The sequence below is a fragment of the Gymnoscopelus braueri genome (assembly GCF_963280865.1).
Source record: "Gymnoscopelus braueri genome assembly, chromosome: 19".
NCBI classification, from domain to species: domain Eukaryota; kingdom Metazoa; phylum Chordata; class Actinopteri; order Myctophiformes; family Myctophidae; genus Gymnoscopelus; species Gymnoscopelus braueri.
In genome coordinates, this window is record NC_137621.1 from 35,035,648 (window position 1) to 35,054,054 (window position 18,407).

Genomic DNA, 18,407 nt, shown 5'->3' on the forward strand with positions numbered 1-18,407 from the left:
AACTACTGAGCAAGGCAGAAGTTGGAGGGCAGCTGGTTTGAGCCCTGTACTGTGAGAGCCCAATACTGTTAAACCACCCCTAAGAAAGGGCAGTAGATACTTAAATCCATGTCTACAGTACCTAGTAGTCAATGGGTTGGTGGTTGGATTCCCTTCAGGCCATTTACTGTACGTGCCATTTGGTGCCAAGTTATTCACAAACATAAAGTGCGCATCTGTAGGGGGGCCGCCATCATTCTGCAATCTCCTGAGGCCCAATCGCGAATGGCTAGCTATCCACACCGGGCGGTCAGCCGACTACGTGAGGCCAGCCGAGAGTCTTCGCCGCCCTGATATTGTTGGTTCTAGATGGAAGTCATAAGCCCACAGATGACAGCATCAACCCAGTAGCTCCTCAGCCAAGCACATGCGCATTAAAAGTCTGAACCCGCGGTTCCTCTTGTACTGAGCGGGATAACTATATCAACAACACATTATCAGTAAGGTAAAACTAACGTGTGTCACAATGGTGTAAACCCTGCTCACTTTCCCTTGTAGTTGGTGAACAATCCAACCCTTGGCGAATTCTGCTTTTACAATGACAGGAAAAGCTGACATCCAAGGATCAAAAAGTGGCATCACAAGGGGAATCAGCATTACTAAAGTACTACAGAGCCACAGCTACACCATGGATCAAAAATAAATCCTTGCTTTGACTTGGACTCGCATGATGATGATGATGAAGACGACGATGATAATGAGCTGATCTATTGTTGCTCTAACCATTGCATTCATTACACAGTAAAAAATCCTGATTGTTAAATTATCTCTTGAGAGTGTACAAATCTACAGAACTAAATGAACACTTCTTAGGATGTTACAATGTACTACTGCCATCATCAAATGGTGATGATCAAGGCGTACAAGATTCTAATCTGCTGTACACGCAGATCGTATCGTGTCGTATCGACCTGTGTCGATAAATTATTTATATGTTATTTTATTTGTTCGGACGCGCTGAATAAGAGTTAAAGAAAATGCTCTTTTGTGTTCAGCAGAGCCAAAGTGCTGTCATTGTGTGAAGGCATGATGATGATGGATGATCTGGCGCCCCTCCACCTGTCGTTGTCAACGTTAGCCTGCCCCTGGGCGCACACAAATCAATAGCCAGGACGTCGTCTGTGTCCAGGACCTGGGCATTATTGCTGTTGACGAGCAATGCGGCATTAGAATAAGTGAGGGTGAAGGGTGGGGCTGGGGGTCTCTCCTCTCACGCCAGTTTGATGTACTACTCTGTGACGGGTGTTGCTACACAAAAGGAGAAGATAGGCGGTGTTAACCCATTCAATCCGGGAACGCATCTGTGTCATTTTAGAATTGAGCTATAGCCATTATTTTATACTTTGGCTATTCAAAAATAGCAGATCTACAAGCTGCCGCGCAACGAGCTTGTAGATCTGCTATTTTTTGGAAGATCGTGAAAATTTGCATATATATTTTTTAAAGCGAACATTTGTAACTCAAATCTTTGCTTCTGGGGGTCCCTGGAACAAAATATTTTACAAATGTTCACTTTAAAAATATATATATTCAAAGATTTGCACACATTTTCAAGTTTTTTCAAAAATAGCAGATCTACAAGCTCGTAGCACAGCACTCTGTGCCGTCCTATGAACTTGTATATCTGCTATTTTTGAATAGCCAAAGAAATCTCAAAATGACACAGATGCTTTCCCGGTCTTAATGGGTTAAAGAGAAATTCTCATATGAACACTGCTGTGGGGGTTAAATGTATTCAGATGAAGTTAACTTTGACAAAAATGTGACTTCCATTTGTTTTGATTATTCACACATTTCAGTTAGAATACAAACTAGCAAATAGAGACCTAACAAAGATAATATACACTGATAAATATCACATACATTTAAATTGAAACACTGATCATGTGTATGGCTCCAATCCACTAAAATGAGTTCTACACTAGTTCTACTGGCCTTTAGTCTTTCTAATGGTGGCTCCCTCTTGTGTCTTGTCTCCATGCTCTATTCGTGTACTCCGTCTACACCACTTAATGTTTTTTGCCTTAATAGCTTTGATAAAAATAAGTCAATAAAGTGATGAGTTGCTCACTGTGTATGTGGAGTCTTGTGGACTCAACCAGTCTTAAGTAAAACAGGACTTTTTAAGCACAGCGGTGTGTAAGAGAGTGTGAGAAAAGGTGAGAGTGAGAGAGAGAGAGAGAGAGAGAGAGAGAGAGACCGAGTACTATAACCTATTCCTTGTAAAGTCAGAATACACGAGGGACAAAGATGAAAAGTTCATCATAATAATGATAATATAGAAAAGGAGAATTTACACTTCACAGAAACAGAGATGAGAGGAACTACAAGAACCAGGCAGACAAATGCAGTAGAGAAGGTGGAAAACATACTACAGAGAGAGTTGGAGAAGAGGGAAAGACATTTGCTCCAGTATTTTATTGGTCCAGTGTTGTTTTGCTTTTTTTTTTACATTTACATTTTAAGCTGATTTATACTTCACCGTCGGTGTTGTCTGGCAAAAGAAGCCAACCTACAAGCTCACAACGTGTCACAAGATCCCAAATCTGCTGTTTTCGCCGCGTGACACTGTCGTATGACGGAGTATAAATGAGCAGAGCAAGCGGAGGGGCAGAGGGGCTCATGCTTGTAGCCTTGTAATGAGAGCTAGACCCGAATGGCTCTGGGGACGGGCAGAGTGAGCGCACGGAAGACGATCCGAAACAGAGGTTCCTCCTGAATTAAAAGCTGGCTGATTATTATATTATTAACATTGAAATCTTCTGCACTATAAGTGCTAAATTTGCAGGAACCAATTATGTGCAACCCGTGCCAAAATTCTGGTCCTGAATAGTACAATGACGGCTCTAGATGTCCCAACAGATAGAAAGCAAAGCAGCAATGAAGTGTCATGTGAGGCCACTTGTTCACCATAACTGCACCAAAATTATTCTCTTGAACCGCACCGACCCAAATGGAACGAGGGAGGTACCACTGACACGATAATACACACGCACACACACATCGTTTTATACTGTTCACTTTGGTGTACAACTATTACTTTTCTCTCCGTTCCACCTGTAATCCGACAGGCAAGGCTGAGCTCTTGAACTTAATGTCATATAGAATGGGCCAATGGGGTAATCTTGTATGTCATTCTCCTCAACTATATGTTGTATCATTTAAAGCACTAACATCACCAACTAATTTAATATGTGCAAAGGAAGATGGGACTATGGTAGTTACTAGTAGTTACACAGACAAACCTGGAATGTAGAATGGTCAAACAAGTGAAAACACAAACAAACATACACACTGCACTGCAATAATACACGTCTGAACTCAGCAATGCCTGGGTGCCATATACTGTGTACAATCATATTTTGGTGGTATGTGCCATGTGTCGATGCACAAAAATAGAGCTATGCTCTGCAAGACGCGTCAACAACCATTGACGCACCCAATATTTGACATCTCCAGTGTGTCTACAGTCGGTAAAAACAATGGGTGGGTGCATTACCTGAGAGTTGTTTTTTGACCTATTTTATGACTTTTATGATTCAGAAATCAGTGGGTGAGGAATCCCGGATGCTGTGCCCTTGCTTACATATTTAGCAATATGCCAATCAATACATTCAATGAGTTTCATGGGTTACGTGTGTGCGAGTGTGTGAGAAACGTGTTTGATATCAGAGAGATGTACAGCGCAGAACGGCTGAACTGCACAGACATCACCAAACATATTTGTGGGTCTCGTAAAAAGTTTGATTGAGGTTTTTACGTGCAAATGGGCTTCATTTTATAGCAGTAATAACCATTTAAAGAGAGAGAGAGAGTACCCATGTCCCCTCACATATCCCCCTTCCTGCTCATAGTTACTTTCACCATCTGTTCTACAGCAGGCCGCTGTATTATCACCAATCCTGCTTTGGGACCATGTTTTTCCTTTTATCTCTTTCATGGCTACAGGAGATAATAGTGATGATTCACCTAAACTATTTTAACTGTCCTAAGGCATGGAAGAAAAACAAAACAAAAAAACAATGCCGTCCACAGGCATTCACACACTAGAGAGAGCAGGTTAATCCAGGTGAACACTGAGGTGCCTTATTGATTTCACCTGTTAAATACACTTCAGTCCCTTCAGGGGTGATGTCAATAAAATGGTGGATGCAGCTCATGTGATGTTTAAAGTGATGCTGATCTGCGGTCGAACCTCAGGTCGTATAGCTCTCTGGCCATGACATGCTGCTGTGCTCCAAGACTGAGGAATAGGGAATGGACTTTTTTTTCTCTCTACATTCACTGTAATTGGATGCTGAAACAGGTCCAGAAGTCACACGTTCAACACATATAACAAATGCAAACAATAAGTAAAAAGACTATTTTTTACTTACATAGGCAGAAGTGACTTTGATTGCTTTTGGCTATGCGATAAAAGTGTGATTTTGAGACCTGTTTTGGGCATGCAATGAAAGAACAGTCAGAGAGAAAAAATAAATCACTAGATCAATAGACATGGACATTAATCTTTGCGGGGTACCTTTACAATGAGAGTGCATTTTACTCCACAATATATTTTCCTCTCAATTTGAGGTGCGTCAGCTCTACCTCAGTTGCATATTTATTATATTATGTGTTCAAGGTGTGACAATCAGTGACACCCATCATGTTTGTTACTCCAGTGTGGACCGTATCCCCACAGACCTTACTGTCAATGTGAGACAACCTCTGAGACAGTATTTAGACATTGTCACAGTGTCACAACAGTGTTACTGCTGTATATTAACTATTCAGTCTACTGGGAAATGTCTTACTGCATCCTTGTAAGTCCTCAATGTCCATGCATTTTGTGGGTAATCCTGTGTGACAATTCTTATGCTGGGTTGTCCAGGCAAATCCCATTTACTCCATATTTGGCCATTAGGTGGCCTAAGTGGTTGTGCTTCTGATGATAATTATAATTGAATTGTTTTATGTTTTAAGTATATAGACCACGTGACACTGCAACTCTCTAAAACGAAATATTTTAGCTAAGGGTACTACTGTGGACTCACTCTCATCTCCGCTTTGAGCCGAGGAGTTAGCATAAAAATGCAAATGAGATTGCTTTAACATTAATGAGCCATGTGTCTTACAGGCCCTTCAAAGCAAAGATAATCTCTTAAATCTGCTCCAAGCATTATCAGTCTTCCCACTATTAAACCACTAAACTAGAGAGACGAGAAAAAAAAGGAAAAAAAACATTGTTTTTCTTCCTTAACCACCAATAAAAATACAGTGCGCTAAAGCCTGCGTTTGACGCTCAGGATTGGCTGCGATGCCCAGCCAAAAATATTAGGCTGATTGGTTGTTGCTAAGCAGTAGGTATTCTGAGAGGGTGTCGTCTTGGTGCTGCGTTGATTCTGCTGGTCCCGCCTCCCTCCACTCCACTCCACCCCCTCCCTCATCCCTCAAGTCATGCTGTGAATGTAAAAAGTGCTGGGAGAAGTCATTGAGAGCGCTACGAGTTCAACTTCACACAGGGTGAAAAAATGAGACAGAGAGAGAAGGAGGGTTTAATTTCAAGGAAGATCAAAGCCCCTTGGTTGAGCCTTTGTACTCTAGATAAAGGATGGGGTAGACGGGGTGGGGGGGGGATTTAACTCTACAACTTAGGTAACATGAAGGCAATAAAGAGAAATAAATTGTGTTAGGAAGGGGGAAGGGAGGAATATTGATATAATAGAAGTACTACAGAAGATGAGGAGATAGCTGAAGAAAATAATCCAACATACAAACAAAAAACAACAACAACATCTCGTTTAGATCTGGAGGCAATTTATTTTCCATGTCTGTGATGGCCTGGAGCCATCGCCTCCCTGCTCGTCACCAAAGGGACAGTGTAACACGCAGCCCATGGGCTGTTGCCGAGCGTCATAGGCTCAGGGGCAGCAGTGTGGATGAAACAGATGTTCGAGCGAGAGGCAGAGTAAACAGAACGAAGCTACAGAATAAAGCCTTGTTAGCACCCTGAACCCTGTGACGCTGTCAAAAGTGTCATAATAGCGCCGAGTGCTTCTTCAATCACAAGGCGTCTGCCAGTGCGAGGAGGCAATTACCCCTCTGCTTTCAGCCCAGGCACACCGCTCCTCGGAGAGCCTGGGAGCTCAGTATGCGCACACACAGGCTGGTAAACACGCTCCATTGAAAGAAACATACCAGGATGTTTACACAGGGCCAGAGTCTCCAAGGAGCGGGGAACCAGTTGAGTCAGACCAATCGCAGCAGCCTGCCTGAAGCCCGGTCCCTCCAATCACAGCACCGTTTTTCTCCTACTTGCTCGGCCAATGGGTTGGGAGGTGTACAGAATGTGGGCCAATGGCAGAGGGGTCTGGCTGTAACCATGCAACAGCCGCGGATACATGCCGGAGTGTGGAGCGCTGCTGCAGCCGCGCGGCTGACAGTCAGCCCGCCACGCAGCCACCGGGATGCAGCAGCAGAAAAATACGAGAGCATGGGGAGCACGTGGGGGAAAGTTATGGATGTGGCGCAGAGCCGGCCGCACCCTGCTAGATGGGCTGCACTGGCAGCAGAGAGAATGAGAGTGCGTTGCACGACACGTCCTGTGGATTCTAATCTGATATTGATCAAACCTTAAGCAGTGAAACCGCCAATTTACTCACTATAGCAGGTTTTTAGGAAGTTGAAAGTACAACTTTTTAAGAGTTCTTTCCAGCCAATTAGGATAACTATAGTAGCAGTATACTAGGTCTTTTTGACTGGGCTATGCTTTTAAGGAATGTGATTCATATAAACAACACTGTATATTTAGGATACTGAGGTGTGACGGTGTCCACTTATATAGAGGTGTCCTCTTCTACTGACATATTTTAAAGGCTTGATCTTAAGTCAGATAATTTAATTAAAGACCATGTAAGACTTAAAGCTCTTGCAGACAAGTCTCAGTCCACAGCATTATTGCACACTCAAACATAAGTTGGCCATTGATGGAAATATATTTGCCTTGCATTTATCTGTGTTGTGTAAAAATCATTATCGATTTAAGACAATTAGTCTCAGAAGTAGGGTCATTTAAGATTTCACACAGGCAAAACTCCTACAAACAACAGGAAGATAGATGTAATCAGATTACAAATGGGAGAGAGCTACACAGGAACATCAGTGGTCTGTCAGCTCTGGTGGGCTTCATGTAACTGCCCACAACAACATTAGTAAATAAAAACTAGTCAAATGCCTGTAATTAGGCTGAAGCGAGGCTTAACTGGAATTAATCAACAGACTTTCGACATGTGGTCCGTTTTATAAAATCTTCAAAAAGCCAACAGACACTGACAGAGGCAAAGAACCATCTGGATGCTTGCTGCAGACCACTGGGTGTGGTTTCAGAAAAACTTCCAGATACCAACAACAGAAAGCCTGCGCTCATCCCTCCCTTCCTCTTGCACAACAAACTCATGCTCGCCCTCTCCCCAACCCAAAGCGCCTTGCACGTGGTTGAATCCAAACTCTATGGCGCCACGCTCCTGGCAACTGATTGGCCTGGCGGCCACTCTGATCTAGCGATCCGATTCGTTGTTGCTAAGCAGTGAGGAGCTATCCACAGGACAACAGTGAAGTGTGGTCCTACTAACCGCCGGTTTACTCCCTCTGTTTTCATCCCTCTCTCCCCACTATCTCTCTCTCTCTCTGCTTCCCTCCGTCTTACTCCCATCGCTAATATCCTACCTTTCCCCTCTGCTCCTCCCATACTGCAGTGCTATAGGGTGGGTCCTAACAAGTACCAAAACAGTAGCTATTAAGAGTTAATCATTACTCCAGTACAATGTTTTCTGATGCCCACATTAAAGCGTCAACTGTTCAAGTTTTGTATCTAAGCTTGCATTCTACGGCTGACGTTTTTTCTCATCAAGTGAACAACGACTTTCAGAATGTTGTTTTCAGAAAGACTTCTGTGACCAGGTGTCACGATGCTGGAGCACAATTTCGATGCAACGTTGTCTAGACATGATGACTTTAATTATAATTTTTTGTACATTTTAAATACTGTCAAAAGAAGAAAAAGAACAGGAAAAACTAATTATATAATTGCCTATAACAACAACAAGTGATTTAAAAGATGAAACTGGCCAGCCTCGACTCCTCAGCCATGGAGAGGTATGGGCTACACACGTGGTCTGTATTTTATGGTACGTGCAGTTTTGTGGAACTTGTCCTGAGGGAGTCCAGAGCAACTTCCGAGCCACACGGAGCCACACGGAGCCACACCTTACTCTCCGGTCTACGTCACCACGACCTGTCATTTTGGGGACAGGTTTCTATTAATAAAACCCACAACATCTCCCCGGTTACAAGAACCTCTCCTGAAGCAAAGGAAAGGGGGGGAAAAAAAACAAGGACGTGAACTCTCTCCCTCCCCCCCAAAAAATCCTCTCCTCTCCTCTCCTCTCCTCTCCTCTCCTCTCCTCTCCTCTTCCTTTCCCACTCCCTACAGCCAGACCCATCGCAGTTGGACCAACTCAAATTCCGAACACTACCCCTCCGCTCTGACATAATTGGCCGACAAAAGTTGCCCGGCACCGGGCCTTGCTGATTGGCTGTTGCTAAGCAGTCGGCTGTGGTGGGAGCCAGCCGGCAAGTGGCAGCCCAGAAGAGCTGTTGTAGTAGCTACAGTACAAGCCCTGAGGGGGCGAGGAGGAGGAGGGAGGGAAGGAGGAGAATGGAAGGATGGAGGGAGCGAGTGAGCATGGGAGGAAGGGTGGAGGTGGAGTGGTGGGAGTTCAAACAACGGCACCAGTGAGACGTCCTCTGGTTCCTCTCACCTCGGAGCGATCCCTGAGGTGAAGGAGGTCCCCGCAGAGCGAGCACTCGTCTGAGAGAGGCATCAAACCATCAGGCACCATCATGCAAGATTCAAACACACACACGGCAGGGGGTTTGTTTGACACTCTCTGTCTCTCTCACACATACATATACAATAAGCACACAGCCGAATGTTCATACAAAGCTTTCACAAACATGCCCGCACGGACCATAGCACTCTCTCACACACACACACACACACACAAGTGAACCCATACATGCACTGTAATATTCTTAACTCTCACTCCAACACACACTCACAGGCAGACGCTCACATGCGTACAGCTGAATGGAATGGATGTAAACAACAAGCTTTCAAAGCAGTGTTTTCTATACAGATAGAGACAGTGAGGTGAGGTGACATCCATCAGATCAACACAACAGCAGCTCGCTGCAAAGCACACAGCACATCAAAGTCAACATGTGGATTATTTATAGATGATAGCGTACAGTAGCAGAGACACAGGAAACACAACAGAATCTGAAACTGACACAAAAAAAACTTTAAATATAGACATCTGAGTGGAAAAAACACATGTGGTTGAAGTCTCCAAAGTTAGAAGAGAAAAAAGAAAGACAGAAGCATGAATGAAAAAACGTAAAGAAATGACGAAAGAAATGACGAAAGAAAGAAATGAAGAAAGAAAGAAAGATTAAAACTAAACAACAAATGAAAAAGACTAAACAAAGAATACGAGCGAAATAAAGATGAAAAATAATAAAGAAAATAATAACATAACGTCTGTTAAAGTGTAAAATAAATACATATTTTAACTCAACCAGGATCTTACCAGACATTTTGTGCTTAAGTGCAAAAGTAAGTTTGACATAAATGAGAAAAGAAAGAGTGAAATGAATCATTGTGTACAAAACAGTCAATTAAAATACACTTCCAACTGAAGTGCATCATAAGTGTGTAGTTCTTATCACAGGCTTTGTGGCACATGTACACATGGTCAGTGTTTGACTACAGATATCAAAGCTGTTGCTGTACCCTTGAAAAGGACATTGAGAATGGGCGAGTAGTTTTCAAAGGTTTGGCATATTTTTTGTATTGTGAGGAGAGGCATGCTTCTCAAAAACTGTCAAACTCAATCTAATTGGTTTACACTAAATCAATATAAACAGAAGAGGTAACATAGGAAAATGTGTGCAAGAGAGAGAAAAGATACAAGGGAGTGCATGTGTGTGAGAGGGAGGAAGATTTAAGAAGCTTAATTTGAGGAACAAAGTTATCTAAACTGAGTTTAGATAACTCTTATTTTTATTTTAATACAACAAACAAGGCAAAGGGTAACAGTAAATCAATCTGGGAAAATATTGATAATCTCGCAGGGAGAGACCCAAACATTTTAGATTTTCAGCTTTTATTTTTGAGTGCGACCCTCATTTTTTACTGTCTGCAAGAGGCTAGCTATCTATGAGAGGGTCGGTTTGTTCAGCAAACATAGTTAATAAAGTCCTTTTGCACACTTACTTACAAAGTACAAAGGACAGGTTCGAAGGAGAGGACAGCCAATGTAGAGAAGAAATGAAGAAGTCATGCACACTATCTTCCTTTATGAAGACATTAAAATGTATTTGATTCAGACAGGTACCTGATGAATGTCAGTTGACCAAAAACATTAGTCTTCATATATAGAGGTACTGAAATGTATAGGGAGCACATGTCCAATCAGACAGGGGGGCATGCCAATCAAGGATTAGAACATATTCATAAGGTTCTTCAGTAGATTCAGACACACGATGAACGACAGTTAACCGAAACGTTCTTCAGTATTTCAATTTTTTTTACAAGTGAAGACAGTGTGCGGGACCACTTCTTTTCTTCTCTACCTAGTAAAGTGAACATACAATCCTCAAGAAGGTCATAGAGATTGTACTGTACAATTTTTTCTCTGTGAAACCCTCAACTCAGTGACAACATGAAGAGCTGCAGTTCCATCAGTACTTTGAAATCCTAAATTATAAAGTCTGATAAAAGCCACTGAACTCTTCAACCATTGCCTCTATAGTTTGTCTTATGATCATGTCTTCTCATATACGCAAATAATATTGACTTTAATCTGACATATATATACATATGTCATTTCTAGCTGACCATTGTGTGCGTGCGTGTGTAATTTTGTCATTATGTGTCCTGTGTGTTTTTTGCTTCAATGCCGTTTGTTATTGAGCTGTAATATGTTTTAATTGTGGCCTGCTGAAGGTACTGCAGATGACAAGTAGCTACAGTGTAAGCCAACTCTGATACAGTACATTTATGTTTAACACTGCACATGGTCCCTTAGGAACAAAATAAATTAATAAATAGAGGGGGATGCTAAACCAGAGAGCACAGGAAAGAGAAAACATAAGTGAGAGAAAGAGGGAAAGAGACAGACAGCAGAGACACAGAGAGTGAGAGTGACAGACAGAGAAACTGAAAGTGAGTCCCAACTCCCAAGTGAGAAAGGAAGTGAAAGAGATACACACACAGTTATGGCTAATTCATACTTTGTAATATTATTACTGTGTCACTTGCCAAAGTAAACTTAGTAAACTTATGGCAGAGAGAGGTAGGGTCAATGAATGTGTAAAGAAATTGGACGTGCAACAAAGGTCTCCAGGCATATTATAGTATAGTATATACAGGGAATCAGGAATTGGCATAATTACTCGGTTGTGAGAAGAAAAAAGTGAAAATATTTGTCCAAAAAATTAAACAAGTAATTGGAAAAAAAAAGATCCAGCCAGAATTGAACCATGGATGTTGAAACAATACATTCCCAGTGAGCGACACGGTCATACACTGAAGTATAAATAGGATTTAGGGGACCAGGTGTGATTGCAGGTCGTGTTCTCTCCACAGATGTGTCAATGAGGCCCCTTTCTGTCACAGCTAGCCTACTAACAGCCTGGATAGGGAAGGTGTTGACACTAAAGTGAGACCTCACTGTTATCCTCCTCAGTTCATAAAATGAAATGCTATAGAATCTTAGTATAGTGTATTTTTTATCACCTGTGAAAAACATTTTACAATTTGTTGTATTCTTTCTTATTTTGATTTAACAGTTTCATGTTCCTTTGTAACATTTAAATGCTCAAGTTCATTATCATTTTGCCACATATAATCACATCCATTCATCTCATCTGCAGTTATGCACTCTATTTTGTAAGTCAACTTTAATCGGTTACAAATACAATTTTAGGAACATGACATTTGCAGAGAAGTGACGACTAGTGTGTGTGTGTGTGTGTGTGTGTGTGTGTGTGTGTGTGTGTGTGTGTGTGTGTGTGTGTGTGTGTGTGTGTGTGTGAGTGTGAGAGAGAGAGAGAGAGAGAGAGAAATAAATAAAAACGACATAGAGAACACAAACACACTCAACTTGTTTGTGTGAATAATATAGAGTGTAGGGTGTGACCAACTGCATAGAGAGGACAGGAGGCTGTGTGGAGTCAGTATGTCCCTGCACTAGCCTCCCAGGCAGACCCTCTGACAGGGGAATAGGCTGTTTCTATCAGGGCAAAATGCTTAGCTAATTACTTTCGATTTCCACTTGATACAATACTGACGCTACGGAAGATGATAATCGGAAGCCTTTGCCTCCTTTTCAACACGGTAACCCCGGCAACACTGCCTTGTATGCGTCCGTGGGGTTTCAGTTGGACACAAACTTTGTTTATTAATTGTGAAAATGACAAACAAATATTTAACAAGCATAAATTGGAACTAAACAAGCTTCTATGGTTGTGATCAACATGTCACATCAGTTGTGACTCTCACAACTTCTTCAGACTATCACTGCAATGGGACTAGCTGGATAAATATCAAGGTCAAATGAAGGGGGGGTGCCTGTATTTTTGGTAAGAACTTCATAAATGTGTCATGTTTACATTGGTCATGGCCATTAATGCCCATTTACTACTACCTCAAAATGTGTTAAAATGTACAAAAGAAAAACAATGTCAATAAAAAGATTATGGCAAATGACAATTCCCATTTACATTACTACTAGTCAATGAATGAAGCTATTGTTGTGATTACATTTCCTGAAGCAACTTCAACATATTTGCTGGGGTTCTCTTGAAACTAAGACGCATTTTCAATTTAAGCAGAAATACATTTCTCAGGGCTACCACTGACTAATATGACACACATTTCCAGGCAGCAGGTGTGTTGATCTGAAATGTAGGTAATGTACCAAATCTTGGTAGTGATGAGATATTAAAATGTTTCAAAAGGTACGATATCTAAACCCTTTTTAAGTTTTATTTGAAGGGTCTACTTTTGAGACAGTTTGATTTGTCCACTGAAGAGTCTACTTTTCAGTTTATGTGTATATGTAATGAGGAAATACATTGGGCACAGTGGACTCAATCAAGAGGACTCATGCAATTGTAATTTGTGACAGAAGACAATTTAACAACACAAAGAGATTGATCAAAATAAATATTTTATCCGTTTTTACTTTTGAGGTATCAGAACTGCCCTTATTTACTATGCCAACCATTAGAGGTAGGTGACAAACCAACTGTTTACCAAGCAAAACTAAATCGATACTGTAACTGCCCACTGCGTCAATAGCCATGTCTCACTTTAGGGCCAGAAAAAAAAAACAGGCAAGGCTTGTTAAAACAAAAAAAACACTAATCTACATTTAGATTTAGCTCTTGGCAATGTATCACGTTCTATAGATTTAAGTTCTATTTTAATGCATTATATGAAAAATTCAACACCAAAAACATTCTCATCTTTAATGTGTCTTCCAACAATGTAACAAGCCATTACTCATCAAATCCTCTACACTCTATAAGTCATTGCTTCCTCTTTAACCAGTGTTATTCAGTAAGCTGATGCAGAAAATCCATATACATACAGTACTGACAGGTAAAAGCACTGTTGCAATGCACAGTGAAGGAAGTTTAGAGAACATTTAACAGTCCATATCGAATGTCTGCATTTTGTTGATAAATATTGTGATAACAATTTCAAGTCATATTACCCAGCATACTGTGTGGAACTTCTGACCAGCAGCTTGCAGTGAGTAGCCTACATTTAGTGTTATGAAAAGGGGGGTACACCCACCTGGTTAAGTATCTCTGCACCAAAGCCAATAACAAATTCCCAGTATGAACTAAACAGGCAATAAAGTGTCCGAGTTAGTACAAAATAATGTCCTACGCTTCCCCTTTGTTAATGGTAGAGATGTGCAGAGAAAGTAACACATTGCCAGAACAAAAACATACAGAGTGAGGCAACGTTAAACACTGCCACTGACTAAACCCCTACTGACTCTTATTCCTCCTGCATATTTAACTGCATGAGTTAAACATGCCTAAGTATTTTGAAACGAGCTTGGCTTCATGATAACACCTTCCTTATCTATCCACCTCCTGTAGCAAACCTGGCTGCTGCTGCCTTGTTTATCTAGAACAGCACTCCTGGCGTGTTCTCATGGGGAGAAGTCAGTCACTGGACCTAAGTCTACAACTGTTGTGTGAGTGAGATCCTTATCTGCTTGGAGTTGGAACAACCAAGGTTCACAGTGACATTATTATCATGCACACTGACAATTCTAGGCAATTGGAAAACTACTGATTCACACTTAAGAGTGCGTGCGTGTGTGAGAATTGAATTAAATTGAAATTGTGTGCGAGATAGTGATGGTTCACTTCACTCTCTGTTGGGAATGACTTGAATGCCTACTGACATCAGGGGGATTGGAGGGGTTCATGCAGCATGGGAGAGGACGACACCCCGCTGGAACACCAAATTACATCCACTTGGATTGGATGTGCCATTGATTTCAACCAAGTTAAATACCCAGTAAGCCTTGTGAAGAAGAAAAAGCATAACTTGCTGTTTCAAAGCAAGTGTTAACGACCCTGTCCACCAAATCCTTCCCTAGCTTGACCTTTAAATAGCCACCGGAAAAGCTTTCCTTTTCCACGCAGTCAATTCGAGTGCCATGCCATGACAGTCGCACCAACAACTTGGAGCTGCTTCAAACTGAACTTAAACACTTGTTTAACAGTCAACTCACAGTAGTGTTGGGTACAGTTCAGACCCACTCTGGTGGTGGGCGTTTTGCGACAGTAGTGCTGACATATGCAAATGTGTCTCATGCAACTGCAGGGGATCATTGCATGCATGCAAGTTGGACACGTTTACATTATGTACACACGTATCATACAGTTTCTAATCTACATAGCAAGATAACAAACTAGAATGCGTCATATTGCAAACGTTGTTGTACACAGGGGGAAAGTTTCGCTCAGTTCTGCAAACTTCGGTCGATGCACCCATTGCACTGACTGACTAAAACGCGCTATGCCCGGGCATGTGCAGGACTCTGATCAGTGACGTCTGTCAATAGATTATCATCAATTCTCGGGATCCCACTTCTGACACCAGTTGTGAGAATTGATCAGGTCAGTTCTCCTACCTTGTTGGTCTGACATTTGCGTCTCCCTCTCCGTACGGTTCGTTGCCCTCCCCGGTGGCCCCGCTCTCGTCGTCCTCGACCGTAACGTCTCCGGTGACCGGGGGGGTGCCTGCTACGTTTTCCAAGCCCCGCTCCATGACATTTTCCTCGGCCAGGTATGAGCTCAGGGCGGCGGGGTCCCTCCTCGGCTCCCTCCTGATGGCGGAGCCCTGAGTTAGTTGCGAAGTCCCGATCAGTGTTCTCAGCAGCAGCAGGAGCACCAGGTAAATGCTCACGTTTCCAAAGTGAAACCTCCTTTCCATTTGGAAGACTGGCACATTTAAGTGAGTAGGCGATTTACATGCCCAGTTGGCCTTGTAAATCCTTACACAAACGAGACGACTAAAAAATGTACCCCCAAAAAAATGTTGACGCGGCGATCGGGCGATGCAGAAGGCTGTTGTACCCCTTAAAACTCGACGCCCTTTCGAATGTATTCTTTATGTAAACATAAACAGCCACTGGGGCACCATGTTATTCCCTTTATACTTAGACTCAAGACTTGCCTTAGTAACGCTAAATCCCGCCCGTTTCTATACCAGGATTGGATGGTATAATCCCTGCTGTTATTAAAATGACATGTGAACGGCTCTGATTGGACTTTATTACTGTCAATCAGGCCAACCCGTATACTAAGCACAGTGCGATTGCATCACTCGCCTGTCATTCAAGAGGCGGGCGCTAGACGGACCAACCCCCCTGGTTGTGACCAAACACTGGTTAGCGACGCAGGCGCAGTCCCAGCTTCCACAAAGAACACCAGCGCTTGCAGTGTTGCCAGATTCTGCGAGAGAAATAAGCAACGATGAAAACAAGCCCAAAAGAAGTGACCACTAGGCTACGGCTATTTGAAAATAGCCGATCTGTAGACCTGCTATTTTCAACAACAGAAAATGAAGGTAATTTTGAAACATTTTAACAACACAAATCTTGTATGGGGGTCCCTGGCACAACATATTTTCAGATGGGTGGGTCTGTAGACAATTACATTAATTTGGGGGTCCTTAACATGAAAATGAGTGAGAACCACTGGTTTAAACAACATTTAGGAAACAAGCCCAAAATAAGCAACTGCACTTTAGAATCAAGCCCAAAAAAACGCAACCCGCAACTACCAATATTTACAAGCAACTTTAAAGAAAAACAAGCCCACAGTCGCTTATAATAAGCGGACATGGCAACAATGAGCGCGTGACGCTAAAACTTTTCCCGGTGGCGTTAACTTGTGATGAAGATGTCATTGGCTAAAAGTGCCCACCCTTCGTCCAATCGGATGACAGAAGTAAAGCAGAGTCAAACCCCATTGGTTGGTTCGCACAGCCGCGAACGACAGCGAAGCTCCCGGTTGGTGCGTCCAGCTGTCATTCGTGTAGTTGCCATACATACGTGTGGGACATCCGAGCCGACAGCGAGCGTCCGACATGAAAACATCAACGTGGCTCCATTCACTGCCTACATTTCCTCTTCCTCATCTGTCACGAGTTTAAAGTCAAACCTGTCCTGGGGGTTATTATTACATAATAACATTAACAGGACAGGTGGGCGCTAGGAACAGCTGGGCACCTCTATGTAAAATTGGCCAATTTGTCTAATTTTTTTTTGGAAAAATGGTCTTAAGTAGAGTAAAGTATACATGACTACAACATGCTTAAACATTCAACAATTAAGGTCTAATATTTCTACAATTGCTACAAAACCTGTATCCTGTCATTTGGGGGCATAAACAAGAAGTTGAAGGATAAAATTAAGTTTGATAATGTATCGTGCATGTTCACATCATGTATACTTTACATTACTTAACTTTTTTTTTTTTTTTTTACATTTTTGACAAAATATCCAATTTTATATTGAGGTGCCCAGATATCCCAAGTGCCCACCTAATCTGTATCCAAAATGATTCAAGGGAACGAAGAAGACACAATACGGCACTAAGAGCCCCTCAGTTTTTACATCACTCACTTGTAGACAAATTACTGTCACATTGTTACAAAACACCTGGTTAGGCTAACCGATATAATTTAGTTTAATAATTATGCTCGTTTGTGATGAACATCCTCAAAAACTTCTGACAGGCTACCTGTTTATTTTTTAGAATCAATCATTTACTACCGGTGTTTACAGTATTACCTTTGAGGAAACTTAACTTCTCTGGCGCCACCATGTGGACATTAATAGATTGACTTATGGTGTACCCATCAGAAAGTTATAAAATTACTTTTCTTTTTTTATTATCAGTGAGCAGTGGTGTAAAGTAACTAAGTACATTTACTAAAGTACTAACATGTTTAGGTAAATTTTTACTTTACTTGAGTATTGCCAATTTTAAGTATTTTTACTTCTACTCAACAACATCTCAGAGGCAAATATTATTCTTTTACTCCACTACAATTATATGAAAACGTTAATTACTATTTACTTTGTAGATTTGTATTATTACAAAACATACATTACCCACTTCAGCCCTATATACATTTGGCCATTTGAAAATAGCGGACCTACCAATGAGACACATTGTGAGCTTGTAGATCTGCTATTTTCAAAAGATTAATACATTTTGTACATTTTAAAACTTGTGAAATTGGATATTCTGCATGAAGAGTACTTTTGGTAATTTAAGTACATTTTGATACCAATACTTTTGTCATTTACTCATGTAAATTTTGAATTCCAGACTTCTACCCGATTGATTGAATACTTTATAGCAGTTTAGAAAAAAAAGCACAGGAACGTACAGTTCAATACAAGGTCTGCTAAGAGGATTTTAAACCAAAGAAAACCTATGGCTTGTTTTGATTGCGGTCCTGTAACAGAGTATTTCTACATTGCAGTATTGATACTTTTACCCAAGTAAAAATGTGAATACTGTTTCCACCACTGTCAGTGAGTTACCCTGGGCTGTGCCGTTTGTTGTCTTGCATCCATGGCCGGTTGCCGACCAGATACAGCTGCGGTTCAATTCTGGATGTAGTCTAGTTGGATGTCCGATTTATTACATATGCATAGTCTTTACCACTCTGCCCTCAGTTCCATGTCTGTCTCTATCCTAAATAAAGTCCTAAT

At 41.6% G+C, this 18,407-nt stretch overlaps 1 protein-coding gene across 2 annotated transcripts in view; it reads right to left on the reverse strand.

The window, feature by feature from the left end:
* eif2ak3 (eukaryotic translation initiation factor 2-alpha kinase 3) overlaps positions 1 to 15,868 on the reverse strand; it is a 51,298-nt gene extending 35,430 nt beyond the window's left edge. For both annotated transcript variants that reach the window (XM_080413855.1, XM_080413854.1), the window contains exon 1: positions 15,309 to 15,868. In XM_080413855.1, the coding sequence (XP_080269981.1) occupies positions 15,309 to 15,610 (302 nt within the window). In that variant the 5' untranslated portion in view covers positions 15,611 to 15,868. The remainder of the gene's footprint in view (positions 1 to 15,308) is intronic.
* Between the last annotated feature and the right edge of the window lie 2,539 nt (positions 15,869 to 18,407).